At 42.2% G+C, this 23,352-nt stretch overlaps 2 protein-coding genes and 1 pseudogene across 15 annotated transcripts in view; 2 read left to right on the top strand and 1 right to left on the bottom strand.

The window, feature by feature from the left end:
* Positions 1-2,345, top strand: LOC145433556 (histone-binding protein RBBP4-B pseudogene; annotated as a pseudogene).
* On the top strand, positions 2,319-22,998 carry LOC145433553 (protein timeless homolog). Of its 4 annotated transcripts, XM_080310676.1 has the most exons (33): positions 2,319-2,456; positions 2,521-2,671; positions 3,817-3,934; positions 3,994-4,193; positions 4,250-4,364; positions 4,423-4,547; positions 6,838-7,014; positions 7,952-8,125; positions 8,196-8,330; positions 11,267-11,370; positions 11,429-11,573; positions 12,675-12,828; positions 12,890-13,047; positions 14,034-14,131; positions 14,189-14,306; positions 14,914-15,082; positions 15,140-15,333; positions 15,572-15,648; positions 16,369-16,489; positions 16,548-16,624; positions 17,041-17,134; positions 17,214-17,278; positions 17,336-17,431; positions 19,433-19,543; positions 19,615-19,730; positions 20,166-20,266; positions 20,926-21,045; positions 21,172-21,267; positions 21,920-22,030; positions 22,354-22,458; positions 22,515-22,604; positions 22,666-22,791; positions 22,863-22,998. In XM_080310676.1, the coding sequence occupies exons 1-33, from the start codon at positions 2,375-2,377 to the stop codon at positions 22,933-22,935; spliced, it is 3,996 nt and encodes a 1,331-aa protein (XP_080166802.1). In that variant the 5' UTR covers positions 2,319-2,374; the 3' UTR covers positions 22,936-22,998. The 4 variants fall into 4 exon arrangements, with proteins under 4 accessions (XP_080166802.1, XP_080166804.1, XP_080166803.1 ...); XM_080310678.1 differs by lacking the exon at positions 21,920-22,030; XM_080310677.1 differs by lacking the exon at positions 22,354-22,458.
* The window catches only part of LOC145433551 (uncharacterized), a 66,662-nt gene continuing 66,301 nt past the window's right edge, over positions 22,992-23,352 (bottom strand). For all 11 annotated transcript variants that reach the window (XM_080310664.1, XM_080310666.1, XM_080310665.1 and 8 more), the window contains one exon: positions 22,992-23,352. In XM_080310664.1, the coding sequence (XP_080166790.1) occupies positions 23,176-23,352 (177 nt within the window). In that variant the 3' untranslated portion in view covers positions 22,992-23,175.

Below are 23,352 nucleotides of genomic sequence, written 5' to 3'. Positions count from 1 at the left end.
ATATTCTGTGAAGTAATTATGGCCCTAGTTCAAAGTAGTGCTGGTGGCGCGGTGGTATCAGACGAAGCGTTCGAAGAAAGAGCCATAAACGAAGAGTACAAGATATGGAAAAAGAACACCCCGTTTCTTTACGACATCGTTATGACTCACGCATTGGAGTGGCCTAGCCTAACTGTGCAATGGCTACCGGACATTACGAAACCCGAAGGTAAAGACTACACCGTCCATAGAGCTATCTTAGGAACCCACACTACCGACGAGCAAAATCACCTCATAATTGCCAGCATTCAACTTCCGAACGATCAAGAGCATCTCGAATCTGCAAGTCTAGACACAGAACGAGGTGAATTCGGTGGTTTTGGATCAGTCGTCGGGAAAATCGATATTGAAATCAAAATAAATCATGAAGGAGAAGTCAACCGTGCCCGTCATATGCCACAAAATCCTTGCGTGATCGCGACTAAAACTCCATCCTGCGACGTGCTCATTTTTGACTACACTAAACATCCCAGCAAACCGAATAATGACGGGATTAGTAACCCTGACCTACGGCTCAAGGGTCACTTGAAGGAAGGATATGGATTGTCCTGGAATCCGTGCGCTGCCGGTCAATTACTGAGTGCTTCCGACGATCATACCGTTTGCATGTGGGATATAACTTCTTCTGCAAAGGAAAGTAAAGTTTTAAACGCAAAAGCCGTTTACAAAGGTCACACCGCAGTTGTGGAAGACGTAGCGTGGCATTGCCTGCATGAAAACGTATTTGGATCAGTCGCTGACGATCAAACGCTAATGGTATGGGATACGAGATCGAAAAGCTCCGATAAACCAAGTCACACAGTCAGTGCTCACACAGCGGAAGTAAACTGCCTTGCGTTCAACCCGTATAGCGAATATATACTCGCTACTGGATCAGCGGACAAGACTGTCGCCTTGTGGGACTTGAGGAATTTAAAATTGAAGTTACATTCGTTCGAGCACCACAAGGATGAAATCTTCCAAGTGCAGTGGTCACCGCATACTGAGACTATTCTCGCGTCTAGCGGTACCGACAGACGTCTCAACGTCTGGGATCTGAGCAAGATCGGAGAGGAACAGTCTAATGAGGATGCCGAGGACGGCCCGCCTGAATTACTCTTTGTGCACGGTGGACACACCGCCAAGATATCCGATTTCTCTTGGAATCCTAACGAGCAATGGACTATCTGTTCGGTGTCGGAAGATAACATTATGCAGATATGGCAGATGGCGGAGAATATATATAATGAAGATCAGGAAATCGCCGGGCCTACCGTCGAACTGAATCAAGGAGACTCTTGAATTGATCGCTTCTTTTTGGTTGAATTTTCAGAAGGTTCAACTGACTTGCCAAACTGAACATCTTTGACCTTGCAGATATGAGTAAAATGCTGGATTTTCTAGGATTTCTTGCTGTTAGGGAAGGTTATATTCCAGTGTGATACGGTGTTATTTCGAGATGCTACCTCGATGTGTTTATAAATAATGTTATCACAGTTATGACATGGTAAGCTTTGTTCAGCAAGTCAAAATTTGGAGCTGTTTTGTGTATGACCTGATGTCATGCTTACGTTGGTAGCCTACGATTGTCAGTCATTATGCCACTCAACTGCAACATACAATTATGAACATATTATGTTGGTAAATGTGTCTTTCAAACAAACACATGATTTTAGGTCCCTGCTTCAGGTAGCAAGTGTAACTTGGTTGTTTGGTGTGGTCGCATTGCTGTTGGATTGAGTTGAGTAGTATTCCCATGATTTATCCCGTTAAAATTTGCAATCAAGCTATTTTGCACCCTAGATTATCCATGTCAGTATGTGAATGTATTGTTGAATGAAGTATGGGTGAAAAATCGAATTGCAAATTTTGGCTGTAAGTTTCCAAATGTTATAGCACAATAAGTGGCTGGGTATTGAAATGGGTACTCCCAGTAATGCGAAGTCCAACCCACCTCACTCAACGGTCCTGAATTTGTTTAATGGTAAATTTTCTGCTTATATATTTTCAACTTGCGGATTGTTGTAAAAATTTACAACACCTCGATGAAGTCCATCTGGTTTAGAATATGCCTTTTGTATGTCCATGCAGTTGGAATGCGGGTTTTTCTTGCTTACAGACTTGTGAGCTACACATATATGTGTATACATATTGCTTGTTTTGTTACCGGCCCCTGTTCGCTATATACAGGCACTATTGTGCTAACTTGCTCTCTGCGAATTGTGTTGATTGCACCAAACATACTAATATGTTTCTTCGATGGAATGTATGTGCCTGTTCGAACTTCATGCGAATAACCCCTCTCCATTTTTCATACCTTCTCTTAGGTCTAATATGGTGATTTAATTAGCAAAATATGGATAGCGATCTGCTTGCCACTTGTAACGCTCTCGGCTCTTTGGAAGAAGAGCGGTATTTCAAGGATCCGGATTGCTTGGGTAAATGCCTGCGACTCTTCTGATTCTACTCAGTGAAAATAACACTCTAAATGTTTATTTGAAGATACGGTGAAGTGCTTGATTAAATTCCTCCATCAAGAAGACAATCATGATATCCGCATGCAACTTGGCGCGGTGCGTGTTGTTAAAAACGACCTTCTCCCAATTTTGCAATATTACTATAACGACGAAGCACTCTGTAGCGCTGTTTTAAGGTGCGTGTTTGCTCTTCAATATTCTTGTATCCCAACTTTACCATGATATATGTGCCTATGTGGCATCACTCTACCAGCCATTATCGAGTTACACTAATGGCTTGAGCTACACGTCTAAATGCTAAGAACACATTTGAGGACACACATTTTCTTAACACCTGCATTGGATTAATTGGTCTCGAAGATGAGCTATATGATGTCATGATGTACATTAGGATTGTCCGAAATTTGGAAAATCTCAAAGATGATGGGTATCAATGTCTCATTCTATAGATTATTGATAAGAAACAGCAATGAGCCTGGAATAAGCTCACAGGAAAGTCGTTAAGATTTGTCGCAATGCGTATGAAAGTAGCTACCGACGAGTAGGCGTGTCAGCGACCATGGAACCGCAACAAGACTAGTAAACACGAAATCACGGCTCTCGATTGGCTAATCGGCTATACTTCTATGATCGCGATTCACGACGGTCCTGGCTTGCTGATTAGTTGTTAAAGGACTCTGCTAACGGCGGTGATTCTGTAAACGCATTGTAGGCCGGTTGGCAGATTATGATTTAAGATTAATTCAAGACATATTGAGTTACTAAATACATGTTTATGAACAAACAACAGCTGCTTCACATAAACTTGAAGCATGACTGGCTTACTGTGAAGGAAACCGCAGTAGCCCACATGTCTGTTTTGGCCGCGGGAAAGCACAACCGCAGAGAAATATTAAATATTAAATAAATCATTATCTGCCAACCAGCATACAATGCGCTTACAGAATCACCGCCGTTCTTAGCAGACTCCTTTAACAACTGATCATCAAGCCACTACCGTCGTGATCATTGCAGCATAGCCGATTAGCCAATCGAGAGCCGTGATTTCGTGATTACTAGCTTGTTGCCGTTCTATGGTCGCTGGCACGCCCACTCGACGGTAGCTACTTTCAAACGCTTTGCGACAAATCTTAACGACTTTACTGTGAGTGTATTTCAGACTCATTGTTGTTTTTTATCCATAATCTATAGAATGAGATATTGATATCCAGCATTTTTGAGATTTTCCAAATTTTGGACAACCCTAATGTACATGGGCTGCATCGAACAATCCCTTCTGATGCCTATCGATGTTGATTAAAATCGTATTTCTTTCATGTAGACTCCTGGTGAATCTCACTCAGCCTGCATTACTCTGTTTTGGCAATAAAGTCCCTAAAGAAGCCGACCAGTACCACAACTACTTGGATATCCTCGCTTTAAATGTGTCGTATAAACAGGTACTTGATGATTAACGGTTAGATATGTGCATGCGCTAATGTTTTCCTTCTTTGCGTAGGAGTTTTCGAATGTGGAAATTTGGAAAGTCCTCGCACAAAAAGTGTACGATATCTTCAACAAGGATTGGGAAGATCGATTGCCGGACGACACGCTGACTGTGGAAAGGATTTTGGTGCTCTGCCGAAATATCCTTCACATTTCTTCGCCGAAAGATGAACACCAATCCGATTATGTGTCCTTACAAGACAAATTGATCATGTAACGTACCATTTGTTCGTGCTGTTGGCGATAATCTATTTCTAAATTCCTTGCAGCGCAATGCACAATGCAGGTGTCGACTCCATGCTGTTGTACCTGGCTTCGTCTACGACGGAGCAACGGTGGTGTCTACATGTCGCCGAAATTATAGCGCTCCTTCTCAAGGATGAGGTTTGTGCTGTGCAGGTAGTGACTGCGTCGTTTTCTGTATGTTGATGAATGTGTCTAGAATCCTTCGGAACTCGCGAAATTCAATGCTTCTCAGCCAGCGCCGCGAATTGACAAGGAGCTGGAAGCTATCAAGGCGAGGGAATGTGAAAGGAATAAAGCGAATAGACTCCATTTGAGTTCCAGGTTTGTGTTTCTAGTATATCAGGCATATGATTTGAATTGGTGTTGGTGTTGATCATGCGATATTCGGGCACTGAAATTTTTATGCACTCCGCTATGCGGACAACTGGTGACTAACTCATTTTTACTGCTGGTTGTATAGTCACATTGGATGCCTTTTGAGCCCAGATATTGGTTTGCTGTACGGCTATTGATGAATAGGATGAGTTTGTGATGTGACACATTTTCGAAGTTTTCGTGAAATATATAAGTGCCAATGCTGAATAGTATCGGCGACCCGCGGAATTGGTTTCTAATTTGGTTTAGTCTGGTAGGTTTGAGCAAAGCTCCATTGGGCTTAGAAATGTGGACATGAAACACGAAAATATGCCTACATGATGATTTTGCGCAAGAATATTCTGACAAAGTTCATTTAATAATCTGAAATTTTTATACTTTATTGTATTTGCTATAACTTTATGTTGTCTGATAACGAATTTTGTAGATATAGGTTACCAATTCTGAAGTTAATGGGTTTGCTTGTCGAACAGGTTGCACTCCTTTGGTTTTTTGTCTATTGCTTGGTGTCTTACCGGACCCATCGATACTGATATCAATGAAGTGAATTAAACCTTGTTGGTGACACATTCCTAGTTGGTTTAATATCAGGTGCAGGGTGCAGGTGACCTACTCTGGTAGGTTGGTGGAAGCTGTAAGCTTCATTTTACTGCGGTGAGATCAGAGTTGGATCAATTGTAATTTGCAATTGTAATTGAATGTAATTAATTACATTTTTCAATGTAATTGTAATGTAATTGTAATTGAAGCATTTTTATTTTGTGTAATTGTTATTGTAATTTGACAAAAATTTTGCTCAATTTCAATTACATTAATTGCTATTGAGACCTGACAAGCACAACATAAAATAATTGACTTATAATGCATTCTCTAATGTCGACAAGGAATTTGGTGGATTCATTCGCGGAAGCCCTTGACTGCGCCCCTGCGGGCGAAGTTTTTTTTTATTTTCACCGCTATGCTGGCCTCGGCTGCCATTGTATACAATTTTAGATCACTAACCAACGGATGGATTCGCAACACGTGACTCACGATTGAATACGCCGAGAAGCGAACTGCTGAGCCGGCTAAAAGCAGCAGAATTGATAGTCCCATAGCTGGCGATCCAAGCGTCGAAATTTGATATGTATGGTCCTAATCGAAAGCTAGTGTCGCACTGATTCCGCAATAAAAGTATATTTCCAGGCAATGGTGCCATCCCGAAATAGTCGTGAAAGTCTGGGAATCGGCATTGTTCTGAACAATCGCTGGGCGTAATTAGTAATTGTTGTGGTCATGCTGGTGCAGCGCTCTCACTTTTCAGAACAGTCGGCCTTAAACGGCTATTTTGGAGCAGTTGCATTGCCCTGACGAGATTTTATTTTGTATTATCGGAATTAGTACATCAATAGCTTACGATAAAGACCAGATGCATCAAATTTGGACGCATGGATCGCCAGCTCTAGGACTACAAAGTTTGCTGCTTTTAGCCGGCTCTGCAGTACGTTTGTCGGTACATTCATCCGTGACTCACATCTTGCGCATCTATCCGTGGGTTGGCAATCTACAATACGATTTCAGATCACGATACTGCATCGTTACTTCGTCTGGCTAACTAACCAGACCACTGGATATTATATAACGTCTTATCTGACAAAGCACGGTTTCGTTTTTACTCCTCATCCTAATTCCTACGTCCCTCGATAAAAATAATATTATTTCTTTAATTATATACTATATACGCAAATCCAACACGTGCATATATTATAATACTTTTTCAACGACATACTGCACCCTATCCTTAATCCTAACCCATAGGAAATTAGGTAAATAACATTTTACTTTTCCAATTACGTGAGCCATAATTACCGAGCATACAAAACACGCTTATGTTACGTCACAATGACATCTTACATATCATACTATGTACGCACATAAACGCATTTATTACTACACAATCTGAACTAGACTTGAATTGTTAAATACGACGCTACGGTTGTCAAGGAGCACGGTTGAATTTATGATTATTCAATTACATGTTCAACAGCAGCAATTGTAATTGTAATGTAATTGAAGCATGCAAGGAGTAATTGCAATTGTAATTGTAATTTGATATTTTTAGCATCGAGTAATTGTAATTGTAAAGTAATTGAAACATGCATGAAAGTAATTGTAATTGTAATTGTAATTGAACTGAAATAATGTAATTGATCCAACTCTGGGTGAGATTGAGACTAACACCACTCTATCTTTTCAGGCATTCGAGGTTCGGAGGGACGTATGTGGCTCGGGGAATGCCGGCTTTGGCCGACGCCAATGACTTGGTCATTCACAAATCCCTGCACAAATGCGACTCGATCAGTTTCGACGATGGAAAGTCAAAGTTGAGGAAAGCCAAAAACAGAAGACCGCTGAGCGAGGGGAATGCGACAAGGTCGGGGGTTTAAGGCGGGGCTCGGCAGTTGCACAGATTTTTTATGCGTGCGGATTTGCGACTTTAATCATGATCTACTCCCGCTCCAGTAGAATTTTGTAGGCCATTGCGCATTAGGGCTGTTCCAAAAATAACCTTTTTTCCTGAATCTTGCTGGCTACGTGATTGAATCGTGAGGTTGCCTTGAAAAACGACGCATGCCAAATTTCAATTCATTCCAACCAATATTCGCAGGTTTCGTACCGTTTGAAAATTTTGAATTTGCCCAAAAATGCAATTTTTTTTTTCAAAATTTCCTTCCAACCCCATGAAATTCAAAAACCATGCAAAACAAATTTGACTCAATTCCAAGCTGTAGAAGCGGAGTTATTCAAGTTTTTCGATGATAATTCTGGGATGATCCACCGATCAAGGATAATCCCAGAATTATCAAAGAAAAACAGACATAACTCCATTTCTACGGCTTAGAATTGAGTCAAATTTGTTTTGCATCGTTTTTGAAGACAGCGCAACAATTTCATGGGGTTGGCAGAAAATTTAGACGGATTTTTTTTGCATTTTTGGGCAAATTCAAAATTTTCAAACTGTACGAAATTCGCGAATATTGGTTGGAACGAGTTCAAATTTGGTGCGCGTCGTTTTCAAGGCAAGCTAACGATTTAATCATGTAGCCAAGCAAGATTCAGGAAAAAAGGTTATTTTTGAACAGCCCTATTGTGCATGCAGCTAGGATAGCAATGAGGAGCCTATAAGACAGAGGTGGTCGATGCAGTCATCGTCGGCACTCGAAGTAGAAGTAATATAACTTGACGGGGAAGAAATTTGAGTAAAATTTGCCTTCTCCAATTAGTTTTGTCACGGCCTGTCATCGTATCATCCTATCTCCTGTCTGAATACTACGTTTGAGGCCCCGTCGTAACGGAGACGCGATATTCAGGAAGGCTTCGCGCGACGTTTGCCAGATCATGAAGGACTTCTGCGTCAAGATGCTGGAGAGCGGCTACAATCATTTCATGTTCAGCATCAGGGACAAGGTGTCCCGTGAGAGGTCCGACGACCACGACGAGACTTACTACTTCACCATCATGAGCTTCCTCATGGAATTCAACAGGTGCCGGTTTTCAAATTTTTCCGCGTCACGTCTTACTTAGCGAGTCGCTCGAGTTGGTTTTGTGCTACAGGAAATACCGATTCAACGTGGATCGCGTGTCGGAGACGATTCAGATCGCGACTCTGCATTTCATTGACGTCAGCATGACGAACTGCTTGGAACTGATGGTTACCGACAAGCAAGAATGTGTGACTTGGGGGAGAAGGTACTGTTACTGCCTCGCTGTTGTCGCGCTAGAATATCCCCCCTTGCATTGGTCCTGACAGGCGCGTAGCCAGCCAAAAAATAAGGGGGGGGGGTTGAAATAAAAGGGGGGGTTCGATTTTTTTCGAATTTAGTAACGTAGCATCGATTCATTAGGGTTAAGTACATGTGATGCGTAAATAACGATTATACAAGATTCCCGTGTTGGCGATTATAGGCGTATGATAAGCTTGTCGACGAGTCGGGTAGTGCTGTTAATTAGCGACTCCCTGATCTGTCGTGAACAATGAAATACGCACGCGTCGAACATTTGAATACGCGCTTTATTAACGCGACGAACAATTAAATTCGCGCGTTTATCAAAGCGTCCAACAATTAAATACGCCTGCTCATCACTGCGTCTTGGGTCTTACGTAGCCTCGGCAACGATTTGCGCAAGTAAAAATGTACGAGTTTTTATGGAATATGTGCTATAATGACGCCGATTTCAGGTGGCTCAAACCTTACCTCTTTTATAACTCAAGCCTACTGGACTATAACTGAAGACTAGTGGAAATCAATTACGCATGTACGCACGCGTCGAACATGATTGCGGACATTCGATGTCATTCAGTTACGAGATGTCACTCTTTAATCACAATCGCTAATCAGCATATACTTAATAGCATTTTATCCAAGCCATCGAGAAATAGGAGCCAAAGCATGGTAGGCCCAAGACGCGGTAGTTAGGCTAGCGATATCTTTAGTACTAGGCCTATTGCAGATGCGATTGTGTAGGCCAGCGAAGATATCGTGCACACCAAGCCAATGCAGATGTGATTGTGAAGGCCAGTGACGATATCATGCGCACAGGGCCTATTGCAGATGTGATTATTCAAGCCAGCGGAATTAGGCTTGTTGGAGACGCGGTAAATCAGGCCAGTAATGATTGCCGAATGCGCTACAATGAATGACCTGATTTCGCAATCATCTCAGCGGGAGATCGTGTCGCGTTACATTGTGCAGTGCAATGCGCACGGACGAATCTCGATAATTAGCAACACGCCTTTCGTTAATTGATCGCGCCTTTCGTTAATTGGCCGCGCGCAATACTGATAATACAACTTATTGAATTGCAACCGAGTATTAGCGTCAGAGTGGTCATTTAAAAAGGGCGAGGTTTCGCGTTAAAGGAGGGGTTTTCTCGTTTCTAAAGGAGGGGGTTTCGACCCCCGAAATCCCCCCTGGCTACGCCCCTGGGTCCTGACCTGAATTTCAGCAGGGTTGTAATGATTCGAGTCATTGCGCATGACTCGAACTAAGTGATATGACTCGATATTCAGCCGGCCGAGACCGACATTTCATTGTATTTTCAAAGAACAGTAAAGTAACCTCTCTATTGGGATTACGTCTGTTGGTACTGGTACTTGAAAATGCAACCAGAAACTGTTAAAAGTGAGGAAAATAAGTATATTATAAATGCGAACATTTCGATATCACCAAACAGAGTTATAAGAGTGGCTTTAACAAGACTTTAACTGGAAACTGAGCAGTCAGCACAATGACTTGGACTCGGACTCGAGTCATAATACCATGACTCGGACTCGAACCTCGATGACTTGGACTCGGACTTGACTCGGTGGTGAATTGAAGATGACTCGACTTGACTCGAGTCAAAACCGTAAAAGTGAGAATGACTCGTGACTCGGAGCTTTGTTACTTGGTTACAACCCTGGATTTCAGCTGCACAATGATTGACAGGACGCGAGGTGCGACTTTGTACCAATTTACGGACTCGATGCTAAATTATTTTATGATATGTTATGATTTTCCGCAATGGTTTTTTGATTACTGAAAATTATGTGTTAAAGGACTCTTTATGGGAGAGTAGGAGATTCTACGGCTGGGTTGTCAACCTGTGGGTTGTTTGGTTTTTTCTGGGAGTCACTAAGGTGCTGACTAGGGCTCTTCAAAAATGACTTTTTTTTCTCAAATCGTACTGGCTAATTGATAAAATTGTTAGGTTGCCTAATTTAAGCCTACACACAAAATTTGGTTCAATTCCAGCCAGTAACCGCTTTGCTACAGGAGAAGAAAGTTTCTATTTATTATATAAAAATAAATAATAAAAAATTCGAAAATTTTCTGTTCACCCCATGAAAGTGTTGGGCTGTCTATAGGAACGATCCTCACCAAATTTGGTTCAATTCCAACCAGTGGAAGCGGAGTTATTGCCGTCGAATAATTTTGATTTGAATAAAATAGTTTACGGTGAGCAGAACTATAATAAATGAACAAAGAATCGGTCACCGTAGTAAATACTATTTTATTCAAATCCCAATTTTTCGACGGCAATAACTCCGCTTCCACTGGTTGGAATTGAACCAAATTTGGTGAGCATCGTTTCTATAGACAGCCTAACACTTTCATGGGGTGAACAGAAAATTTTCAAATTTTTTAATAATAATTTTTATATAATATATAGAAACTCTCTTCTCCTGTAGCAAAGCGGTTACTGGCTGGAATTCAACCAAATTTTGTGTGTAGGCTTAAATTAGGTAACCTAACAATTTTATCAAGTAGCCAGTACGATTTGAGAAAAAAAGTCATTTTTGAAGAGCCCTAGTGCTGACCTCTTGATAGTATCGTATTTTAGTAATCAGCTTCTCAGGTAGGCCACGTGAGTAAGTCTAGGCGAAGGAGGTGTCTTTTTTTGTATGCAGCTAATTAAATTTGTAATGGGTTCTTGGGACATTTTCAAGTCGGAAGTCAGGTCACATTCATGAAAATATTGGACACCACTGATCTATGGCTGTAATCTTGAGTAGGCCCAGTGAAAATGAGCGCAGTCTTTATTTTGACCGTTGTTTTCCGTGCCAATCTCTGTATTATCTTCGTGCTAACATGCAAAACTCATTTTTCCGCCTCGAAGCCGTGTTAATCACTTCTCGATTTCAGAATGCACTGTGCCCTGAAATGTTACAAAGAATTCCTCCTCACCGTCCACTCGATGCTGTCGTCCGAAAACGAGCAGTTCAAAGAGAGCGCCAAAGTCTTGCTGAGTACGTCGGTCCTTTGCCGAGCCCCCTTTACGCGTTTTCACGGTCCGAATCATCACAGACAACTTGTTCTACACTCACGAGTACCGGGAAGTGTTTGCGACGCTGCTGCAAAAGTACGACGAGTCGAAACTGTCGCACGGATACCTCGCTGATCTGATTGAGACGACACATTTGTTTACGAGACTCTTCGAGAAGCAATGCAAGTAAGCAGGATTGGTGGAGGTCAAAATAGTCAGGATTGTTGCTCGAGTAAATTTCTATTCGTTTACAAGTAGAAGCAGTTATTTCCAAAACATGTCTTTAAGTGGAAGCAGAAAATAAAGGTCTGAAAAGCGCTCCAATAAGTAGTTTGTAAAGTTGATTTGGTCGAGAGCTACTATTCTCAGTTAACAGGACACGGACTGCTCTCGAAAATGCCTCATTGATTTTCTCGACTAACGCTAAATGACGAATGACACCATGAATAAGCGCAATTTTTGAAAATATGTCCCGGGGATGTTTCGCCCAGTCGTTGCGACAGTTTCGTACGTAACGCTGGCGCGAACCTATCCGAAACTACTCTTTACTCCGTTCTATTGATTGTAGAAGTGGAAGTAGTCTAAAAACATGACCGCCCGAGTGCAAGTAGTAGCAAAATCTTTCGCAAAAGTGATCAAAAATCGCACCGCAAAACAACTATCTTCTTTTCACAATCTAAATTGTAAAAAGGGAAGTCGTTTTGCCTAAAGTGCAACTGGAAGCAGTCTAAAAGTATGACAGCTTGAGTTAGTAGTACAAGTAGAGAAATCTAGTGTAAGCCAGAAAGTAGAAGCTCTTTGTTACGGGCTGCCTCTGCCTCCGAGTACGGCCGGGCAGAATCGACCGCCTGTGCGATTCGATTCTGAATCAAGTGTCAGGCTTCGGGTCGTGTATTCGAGGATCACTCGTTATGACGTCATCATAAAAGTATGAAAGATATGGAAAGTTGAAATACGTACCTTTTATGCTACCTCAAGCAGTATAACGCCCGTTGTACACCGCAGAGGTAATTTGTAGCTTTGTAATACATGTTTTCCGTGCTATTATACCGCCTATCATATTTTCAAGGTTAACACTGTGGAAAATAGTATCGGAACTATAACTTCTGGTGATAAATTCACGCTTAGCGGCATAGAGCATATAACTTCGTTGCTCGAAAACAATCTGTTTTTACTACTCGACTCATCGGATCATTAGAATTAATGCTCGCTTCAGATTTGAGTACCCAACCCGTCCCTACTCGCGAGAACTGATTTCTTCGCTGCTGACAATTTCCTTTTTGTCAGAGGCTCTGCGGTAATCGTGGAGAAGACTCGCAAAATCAAGAAGAAGCGGAAAAAGCCCGACGGCACTCAGGGCGCCGCGGAAAGCTCGCTGACCGAGGAAGAGAGACGCTCTCTCTGGGACGAAATCGAGGATTCGGCGAAGGCTTCGGCTCAGGTGAGCACCGCTGATATTTTCGATTTCTTTTGCAACGATTTTGAAATTTGTGTCGCTTCAGAGCAAGGACCTCCCCGAGGCAGGCTCTCCCTTGGACCTTTTCGACCCCACTTCGGGCGTGGGCGAGGAGGAGCAACAGAAACGCGCGTTGAAGAAGATACAGCGGAAGTTGCACGCGAGGGAGGTGCCGGGATGTGTGGCCATGTTACGGCAGGCCAGGTCAGATCTTTTGCTGTGGTGGGGTCGATTCGGAGAATGCGCAGTGACCGACTGTGCGGAAACACGGAACCGTGATTGTGTGTGTGTGTGTGTGTGTGTATGACTGTGTTTGTTCTGGCGCGTTTCTTTAAATCTGCGACAGTGATTTCAAACTATGTGATGCGAATCTAAGTTAATTGAATAGTATATTCATATTGAAATGAACCTGTATATTTTTGGCCGGCACACGTCAGGGGCTGTGCCAACAAAAAGACTTTGTGTATCATCTAAAAATAGTACATTGAACACTCTCGTAATCGACATTTCATGCTGGTGACGTCATATTTTTGTAATACAATTGTTGATATACGATGTTCTTTTGAATTCTCTACTAGTTGTTGACGATTACCCCTGACGAGTGTCAGCCGAAAATATTTCATTTCAATATGAATCAAGAAGCTGATCTTAGTAAATATATATACGTTTAAACGTCTCAATTTTTACAACGATATTTTCGCAAATAAAGTTTTGGCTGTCTGCTCCTGAATATTAATCCACCATCGGTGCAAATGCGATCGCAATTATATTGTCGTTTCCATCTTTGCGTCTGTGCGAGCGTGGTTATTGCGGTTTGACTGAAATGAATAGCTGTAGGTGAGCGAGAACGCTCGGTATCGACGACAAAACACAGGTGTGAAGTTGTTAATAAAATGCAGCCTCGTTACAGTCGTGTATGGCGGTATAAACAAGCACATCCAACGCATTAAATATGCCTTGTGCCTGGTAAACTTTGAAACGATGTGACAAACATAACCACGGCCAAGGAATCTCAAAATTTGAAAAATGGACATGAGCTACTTTGATTCCACAGCGACGATATACGGTTACGATGTCGTACACGGAGCTTTGCCCTCCAACTTGCTGACTCGAATGTTTCACGAGTTCAACTGTCGTGGAGACAAGTCTGAAATGCTCGAAAACTTAACAAGCCCATTGTCAATTTTCAGGCACTTGTGGCCGGAAATCGACGTTTTTGGGACAAGAGAATCCACCTGGGAAGACGATGTTATCTTGCTCAAGGAGTATTGCGTCGCCGATATGTCAAGTACAGGATTCATGTTGCGCCGACGATTCACGATGTCTAATGTTTTGCAATTTGTAGACATCTCAAATGAGGACCCTTCCAGCATCGCGCAAGAGGAGGCTGATGACGAAGAGGAAGAGGAGATCCGCGAATCCGCCAAGGAGGTCGAATATAATTTCAACGACTACTTGAAGAAGTACGATATTTTTCGAATCAATTAGCATAAAAACAGCGGCTGTAGACCGACAAGATAGCGAAATGGTGGAGCGTCCGGCTTCTTGATCGGTAGGTCACGGGTTCGATCCCTGGCCGGGTCAGACCAAAGACCCGATCAGTAAAAGTGGTATCCCTGGCTTCCCGCTGGACGCTCAGCATCTCCGTGATAGCATGGAGTGGCGGTGCAGTATTTGGAAAGCCTTACGGGGCTATTGCGGCACCTTCCTTGTCCAGCAGCATATGCACATCATGTACTCATGGCAAATGCGCAGGTCATGTGTTATGTGTATGTATATCATGACTCAAGGACGATAATATACATCTCACTATTGTCGTAGATTACAGTTTGCGTCTGGATTGGTATACTTGTGAATTTGGCTTTCCCTAATCTTAACCTACTCCTGCCGTAACCCTAATACGTGAATACTACATACGAAGTGCCGAATTGCCCAAGTGCCTTGTATCACAATTCACGTTCATGTTCGGTGAAACATCCATTGTTGAATTCGAATGAAATATTGATACATGTCTTTCCTAATGATAATAGTTCTTCCATTTGTAATACCGAATTCACTGGTAACTTATAGATTCGCCGCCGCGAAAGTTATTCAAGCCTACGCCGTGCTCCTGGCCAAATTTGAAACCAACACGCGAGAGATCAATCACTACGTCGCGAAGATGCTCCACCGTGTCGGCTACGACATCAAGATGTACGGGCTGATGTTTCAGGCGTCGATTTTTCGCGTCTTTCAAAAGGTACAAACTCGTCGCGATCGCTGCACTGTTCACTCGAGTCTGAGGTAGTATTTGCAGATTTTCAAAGCCGTCAGAACAAATCCATCGTTTCGGGAACTGGCTGTGTTCGGCAAGTTTCTGATTCGTAGATTTTTCGAGATCCTGCCCACCAACGATAAGCTAGTCGTGGAGCTGTTGTTTTGGAAGCAGAACGCAGCTCACGTGTACGAGCTGGCTGAAGGCTACGGGACGTATTCGAAATCGAATGCAGGGTACGTCCTTGTTGATTTATGCGAGTAGACTCTCTTGAAGTCAGAATTATTTGTAGTTAAGTGTTGTGGTGCAGTGTACAGTGTCAAGTGGGATTTTTTACGGCTTAACAGTGTGGTCCAATCCCATGCGCTGGTGTGGATTGAAGTAGGTACACGCAATATTTCGGTCCTTGAATGCTCTGGCTGTTTGCATTTCGGTTTTGTGCTGCTCTCTGCTACGTTTTTAACATTTGTTCAGTGCGAAGAAGCAATGGAGTGAGGCGGAACAGGAAGAATTGAAGCAGCTATATTTGGAATTTAAAGACGCCGAAACCGGTAATGATTCATGCTAAATATGGCGTTGTGTTGCTATGTAATTTGAGTGTAACGTAATCGACTTTGTGTCACACGGCTCGACGTGATTCGAAATGCAATCCAATGTTGAAAATCTCGCACGGTAACGTTATTGGAAGCCCGTGAGGCGTGACACAGCCGCTTGTGGTTGTTTGCATATAAGATTTGATAGCCGGAAGTTAATGGCCTTCAACAAAATTTGCTATCTCGTGTCTCTAGGTCCTTTTCCTCGGGAATACCAGTGCAGTTTATCTTGAATTTGAGCATTTTGATAGGACTTTTAAAATATCCGCAATCCGCATCTATTGACTGGCTTTTCGTGGTATATTGTATGTGATTTATGTATCACTGCTGCTCTGTGTGCAATCGAAGTAGCTTATGTCTATTTTCAAGTTTTGACGTCCATTTTTCAAATTATGAGCTGATCATGGTTTTGTAAAATTTCCATTTTTTCGGTCATAGTTATGTTAGTTGCATTGTTTCAAAGGGCAGAAAGAAAATGAAAACTTTACAAGAGCTGAATTCTCAAAGTGCGTAAAATGGACATAAGCTACTCTGATTCCTCAGCGACGACTAATGTATTGTATATTATTATAATTTGTAAATATTTTTCATATACTCGACCGTATCCCAATCAAGTCTGAAAACCTTCGATCATGCAAATGTATCGTAAGTTGCATATTCCCCCTTTTCTTTTTCGAGATGTCGTGGATAATATTATGACGAAGATCACGGACGAAACGCGAACGCGACACCAGATCGTCAGACAGTTGGTTATTCTCGGCCTCGTGGAGAACGCGACTGTGTTGAAGCGAAAGAAAGGGTATCGTGTTGAATTTGAATTTTTGCCTGTGAGATGACCTTGGATTCGCTCACAACAGTACTAAGCTCGCGGTTTGGAGAGAGCACGAAGAGATGGAGCTCAGGAGGCTGTTCGAGGAGTTTAAAGACTCGGAAGGTGCTATTTTTATGAATTAGTGATTTGCGATGTACCATAGTTGGCGATACTTCTCGATTAGATTTAGTGCTGTACCAGGCGGGCAATTGCGATAGTACATCTCAGGGTTGTAATACTATCAACCATAGTCCATAGCTACTTATAACATGGAAACAATGATATTGCCGCAAGTGATTGGCTATCTTTTCCCAGCAGTCACTGGAAACAGATTTGAGTCTATCCATCCCCTAACTTCTAGAATTCTCATAAAATTTTGCCATGACACTGCTATCAAAATCTACAACCAGGCAGGTAGTGTTGCAAGTGAACTTGTTTGCATGTAAACAGACATTTTTGCGAATTGTCGAATAATAATGATAATTATCTTTAATACCTAAGACTTACTACTTGACCGCATAGGTTTTTTGGCTTTCTAGATCCAGTTGGCAGTATCATGGCGATGATGAGTGTCAAGCGTCCCAAGAACAAGGTCATCGAAAAAATTGTCGAGCTCGGTCTCGTGGTTGACAGGTACGACATTTGTAAACAATGGCTTCAAGATTGAGTTGTCCGTCAATCTTGTGCGAAAAAAAATGTGTGGCGTATTTAGAAAATCACTTCACAAAAAGAGGAAACGAACCAGTAAAGGTGGACGAAACCAGGAAATTGTCCATGGTAAAACATCGCAGGCTCTCTCTTTGTTGTTGAAAATAAGAGTTTGCTTGTATTTAGCAGGGGGATCGGACTCGTCTGACGAAGGTGTCAGTGTTAACCGTCGGCGATCGGAATCGGAATCTGACGATGATGACGAAACCTGGACTCTCATAGGTGCAGTAATTAATCATCATGCATTCCATCTAGGCCCCAAGTATACCAGGCTGACTAATGGTTATCGTGCCGAAGTAAAATTTTGTCGGTACCGTTTTTCTGTTCACATTTGAACATCAGGGTAGGGGCTGGTTGTAGAGGCCACGGACCGGCCCATAATTTGGACGTCCTTGTCGGGACAAGATGCTACCGCGGTACTGAAGCGGCGATGAAAGTAATCGGCGTTACTGCTCGAGTAGAAGTAGAATTACCGCCGAGACATATCGAAGCTGCTTTTAGAAGCAGATTTATCTTTACAGCTAACGCAAAACGACTGATGACTGATGATCGTTAAAAAGTTATTCGCTTACCGGAATACCAGGGGTTCTTTGACCAATTCACTCGAAAAGATGATGCAAACTTGTTCTAAAACAACTTTTTGTTGACTGAAACGGCAGGCTGTTGGATAAAGATAGGTAGAATTATTATCATCGCGAAATGTAAGTAGTGCGTAATCATTAATGTGCACATTGTACAGCGAAGAAACGGACTATAGAATACTGATAGAAATATCGCTCTACAACGGTGGGTACATGTTTCGGTGGTTGTCTGACTGTTCAGTGAAGCCGTTACCTTTGTGGTTTTTCCAAAAAGTTTTGCTTCACTTTGCAAAACTGTAAAACACAACCTCAACGGGATGCGAAACTAACAAGTAATTGGATTCAGAATTTCAATGCCTAACCAACTACGCCACGGAGCTAGCACGCTCTACCATGCTTTGATAGTGTCGACTGAATTAGTTGAGCAAAAGTGGTCACTCACAGCTGGTTTTTAAAAAAAACATCTCTGTCGCAGTGAATAGCACGTTCTCATTCGCACTAGGAATATGTTGTAGACTCTATTAAGGAAGTAATCAAAACTAGTCCATTTTGCAACAAGGTTATGCTGTCCTCTTGATTAAATGCATGTTTGGTTGCTCGTCTAGATTCATGGCTTAGTTCAGTGGTTCCCAACGTTTTTGGATGCCGGAGCCGCATTTCCAACTTCAGAGTAAGTACGGAGCCGCGTGAAAACACTCGAGCAAGCTACTTATAACGAAAATTTAAAGGTAGCTTGCCTGCCTCTGGATCTCACCATCCAGCTAATTCAAAAGCATGCACATATACTTTTATTGATTCTATGTCGATTATTTTTGCATTGATAGACACAGATTGGCGAGCGCTATACGTTGTAATAAACTGAAAATACATATCATTACTACAACATGCTATGTGTGTCGTTATGTGATGGCTCTTCATACATTCCAGCACTTGATGCACAAGTTTGAGGGGGATTATACACTGAGTAATATTGGTAATATGGCAATTTCTACTTGACTATGGGCTGTTAATTTCTTACTTACTTTTGCCAGTATAGTTGTGTCGAAATTTACTCTTCGCAGTGACGACCTATAAAGGTCCATGACCAGCGGAACTCAAGATATATGATTGTCTGACGGGTATTCATCCACGCGTTTGACGCTAGTCTGCAAGAATTGTCTATCCCCGCCGTTAGAAGTGACCTTGAGTGGCTTGAGACATACCTAATAGCCTCCATTGTAGCATTCATACACAGAAGTTGACTATAACTATTAACAGCAATAAAAAACAACTGTCTATAATATTTTGTTGCATATTCAAAAATCATTCAGAGCCGCAAGAAAGGTAGCTTGGAGCCGCGGTTGGGAATCACTGGCGTAGTTAGTTAGTCGTTGCAATTCTGAATCCGACGACATATCACTTGTTGGTTTCGCTTCCCATCGCGGTCGTGTTTTACAGTTTTGTAAAGTGAAGCAAAATTCTTCGGGAAAACACGCCGGTGCCAGCTGGTTAATCTTGGGTTGTTAAATCCTGATGAACCTGATAATCCAACTTTATAATCTCCGCCGTAAAAGTAGAAGTAACTCTAAACACAACTACTCGGGCACGCACTGTTACTGCCCACCCCCGTGCCGTACTGACAGCTCCCGTTTTTCCGTTACAGACATCCGATCTTGCGTCAGGAAAGCTGTGCGCGACGGTCTGACGGAGCAGATCGACTGGGTTAAGAGCAACCTCGAACAAGCGATCGAAGACAGGAACGCACCGGACGAAGGTAACCTTGCGGGGCGCGCTCTGAATTTTTCAGCGCCGCACACGTTTCTCGCGCCGATTTGAAATGTTAAGACGTGGAACCCCTGCCTTTGGTGCCTCTGACGGAAGAGCAGGAGAACGCGATGCAAACGGCTGCCTTCAAGAAGCTCCTGTTTTTTGTTGGCCTTCAAAAACCGGTCGCCGGCCAGGTAAAAAGCGGTTTACTGAAGTTTCGCTAATAAGGTGTCACGACGCAACAAAAACGTTCCTGAATTTTCAGCGACGTGTTTCCGGCAGAGATCGTCGGTTTGCGTCACTTCGTGTTTTTACAATCCTTCCACTTATGCTTGAACGTTTTTCGGCAAAACTTCTTACTTTCTACAATCTGTGGATTCTGTAGAATAGGAAGTAGTTTTGTAATAAGTCTTTGTTTCTTTCCGAGTACTCGAGTAGGATATGCTTGCTTGCACTACTTACTCGGGCGGTTACGAATTTAGACTACTTCTACTTTACTACAGTTTTTTACGCAAAAGACCATGAATATGTATTTTATTACTTGATAATCGCTACTTGTATAGCGTCCTCTATACTTGATCACTAACGTTGACTGCTTTGAACGTTTCTGGTTCCCGGTTGTTCTGTAGGAAATGTTCTGGAGGATACCGCCGACGTTGTCTGTGCCGCAACTTCAAGACTATGTCGATACGTTATCGAACGCCGCTGCGACCCTGCCTGATGATGACGAGTGAGTGATTTTGCTCGAGGGTGTCGATAAAATACCGCAACCAGACATAGGAATATTTACGTCTGTCATAATCGACCCAAATTATTATTGGGAGCGGTGTTTCCCAGCTGAATTCCGCTGTATGTATTACGGCAGCGGTTCTTCACCATCTGTGGTTAATTTGACCAAATTAATTCAACGCCTTGAATAATTTTGCGAATTCTAGCAAGCTGACACTGGATTCTCATAGTGGTTGCCGACTCGCAACAAAATCATCAACTTTATCTAGTATTATTTCCGCATCTAGTTTTGTGTCTGAAAGCAACTACTAAAAAGCCAGTATTGTATAAATGCGTATCCGCCCTTTCCTCCAGCTATCCATATTTGGCCTGTCACCTTCATGCAGTTGCATTCGTTGTAAGAACTACGATTGGAGCTATAACGATGACTCCGGCGTACATGAAACAGAACTACAAAGAAATAACAAAACAATTCGCAAGATAAAACTTTGTAAATTATTATTATAAATTTAGAATCTTTATAAACGTCATTCACTATCCTTCATAACATTGCTCTTAATAATTGGGCATGTCATCGTCCATCGGCGGTTGTTGAATCAATCTCTCTGGACACGCAATTTAATTCGAGCGCTATTTTTTTCATGCGAATGCTCTTCGCAGAGAAACTTCCATTGAAAACCGTCCATCAACGTCCCAAAACGTTCCAGAAGATGTGGGACCGTTGAGAATAAAACGTAAACGGGTCATAGCGGACGATGGAGATTCATCCGGGAATGACGAGTGAGTTATTTCGTAGGCTGTATGCGACAGCGACATTCAGCTAATACTGCTCTAGTGAAGACGGTGCATGATTAAATAAATTTGGCGAATTTAGTTGTCATTCGGTTTTGAATCACTTTATTCCAGTGGAGACGAGGAAAGTGATAGTAAACGGCAAAAGCAATTGTTGGAGAACGAAAATGTTGGGTCAACAAGCGTTAAAGACCAGAATTCCACGTTACGGTATGTGCTACATTGCTATCAGTAGATACTATTGTATCGATTGGGACTTTTCATGTCACTTGCAGCTTTGTCGTTTCGTAAGTGAATGAACTCGTGGCATAGTTAGCTATGGCCTACATTGGTGAAGTCACGGATGTCTCTTGCACTTCCCTAATCTAACCCCTAGTTTAACTCCTAACCCTGGGCTGGATCGACAGGTGTGGTACGACTCCAAATGGTGACTCTGACTCCGCGTCATTTCAAATTGCAACTTGTTCTCTCGACTAAAATTGAAATTCACCACTAAAGACGGTTGACTCTATCTCCAAACGCCGATTCCCAAGCTGTGCTAGGAAATTACTGTCCGATTGCAAGTCACGGAAGACTCGTTCAAGAACTCTTGCCTCTTTTAAATCAAATTTTGTGATTTTGGGTCTGGCAAATTGAAATACACTATTAAATGTGCACAAATATCCCCTGCTCTACCCCATGCTTGAACACAACCTGTGACCTTACATTACTCAATTCCCGATAAAATTAAATTCAGACAATGATAATTAGATGTCTGCTGACAATGTGCTAGTACTGGCAGCAACGGTGGTTTGCGTTGTTTGTACCTAGTCTGGTTGTCGCGTTGTTGTGCGATTTAACTTACGAATAAGTCGTTATTTAGCGACTCTGACAACACTGCTGTGTCCCGTAAAAGAATGCTCCTGGACGACTCAGAAAGTTCCAATTCTGATGAGGAGATTGTGAAGCCGCTTGAATCTGATACGAATAAGGAGTGAGTTGAGCACTTGATTTCAGTCGTTCATTCCCTTGCTGTTGTTAGAAACCTGATTTCTGATGTCCTTATTAGAGATCTTTGATATTGACACGAATTATTTTGTCATTGTGATATCTCTTGCTTCATGCTATGACCAATGGTTGGGTTGTTATTGAGTACCAGTGTTGGGATCAAGTCACTACCTTCGAGTCACGAGTCATCTCGAGTCAATGCACATTTTGACTCGTGTCAAGTCACAATTCAAGTCAAGCCAATTTTTGGGATCAGCAATGAAACCGGGATTCTCGCTCAGCTCATTTAATTCGTACTTCTTTTTTTAGTTCCAATACTGTTAATGTTAAGCCTGCTCACGATAGCTTGCCAATTGACAACACAGAGCTGATGGAAATTTCGGCGGAAGATGAGGATACCTCGAACAACATAGGGTATTACAGACACCAATTGCTATTGAATCGTGGCAATACCAGTGGTTTGTTTTCAGAGAAAACGAGGATCCGACCGATCGACAGACGCAATTAGAAAAGGATGATAATATTGTGACATCTGGCTCGTTAGACGATTCATTGTTGAGGTTGGTGTGTAACTGTTGCTATCCGAGATCATTTTTATTTATATATATATACTGTTGATAGTTCCAATACGCCATTGGGTGATGTTTCTGTAACACATAAGAAATCCATACTCGATGACTCGGACAGCAGTTCTGATGACTCCGACAAAGAAAATGCAAAGTCCTTTTCAGTTAATATGGATACTCAGTAAGTGACACTACACTGTGTTGAATCCATTCATGTGTTGCAGCCTCTTATACTTGTGTGTTCCATTTTAGGGGGGTAAAGAACCAGCCTGGACATGTCACTCGAAAAAAACGTATGATTATATCTGATGACGAGGATGACTGACTAAACAGTCATTTTTGAAATTATTTCTTTCTTTCCGTATCTAATAGCATTCAACATTTCGTATCACTTGACGTTTTTATTTCAATGGTGAGGGCACAGGTTGAGATGTAAGTTGGGTTGGCATGAGTTCATTTTCAAGATGGCATGCTGCTTGTATATTGATATAAATGGGTGTTAGTATGACAGTCACACGATAACAATAGATTGCTGTTGGAGTAGTTGGTTAGTATCCTCTGGTTTCTACTGGACCATTTGTACATAGTTTGAAGGCAGCATTCCGCTTTGCCCTGTTCTTTCCACCGTGCCGAACATCCATCCGTCGTCGATACGTTGGGCATTGATGACGTTGTCCCCATCCAGGAATGACACTTCGTCATCATCTTGAGCAGTGTAATCATACAAGGCTTTGTAGATATG

The sequence above is a fragment of the Botryllus schlosseri genome, chromosome 2 (genome assembly GCF_051294905.1).
Source record: "Botryllus schlosseri isolate E-star chromosome 2, Bs_hap1, whole genome shotgun sequence".
Taxonomy (NCBI): domain Eukaryota; kingdom Metazoa; phylum Chordata; class Ascidiacea; order Stolidobranchia; family Styelidae; genus Botryllus; species Botryllus schlosseri.
Note: the sequence above shows the minus strand (reverse complement) of the source record. Positions and strands in the feature narration are given on the sequence as shown.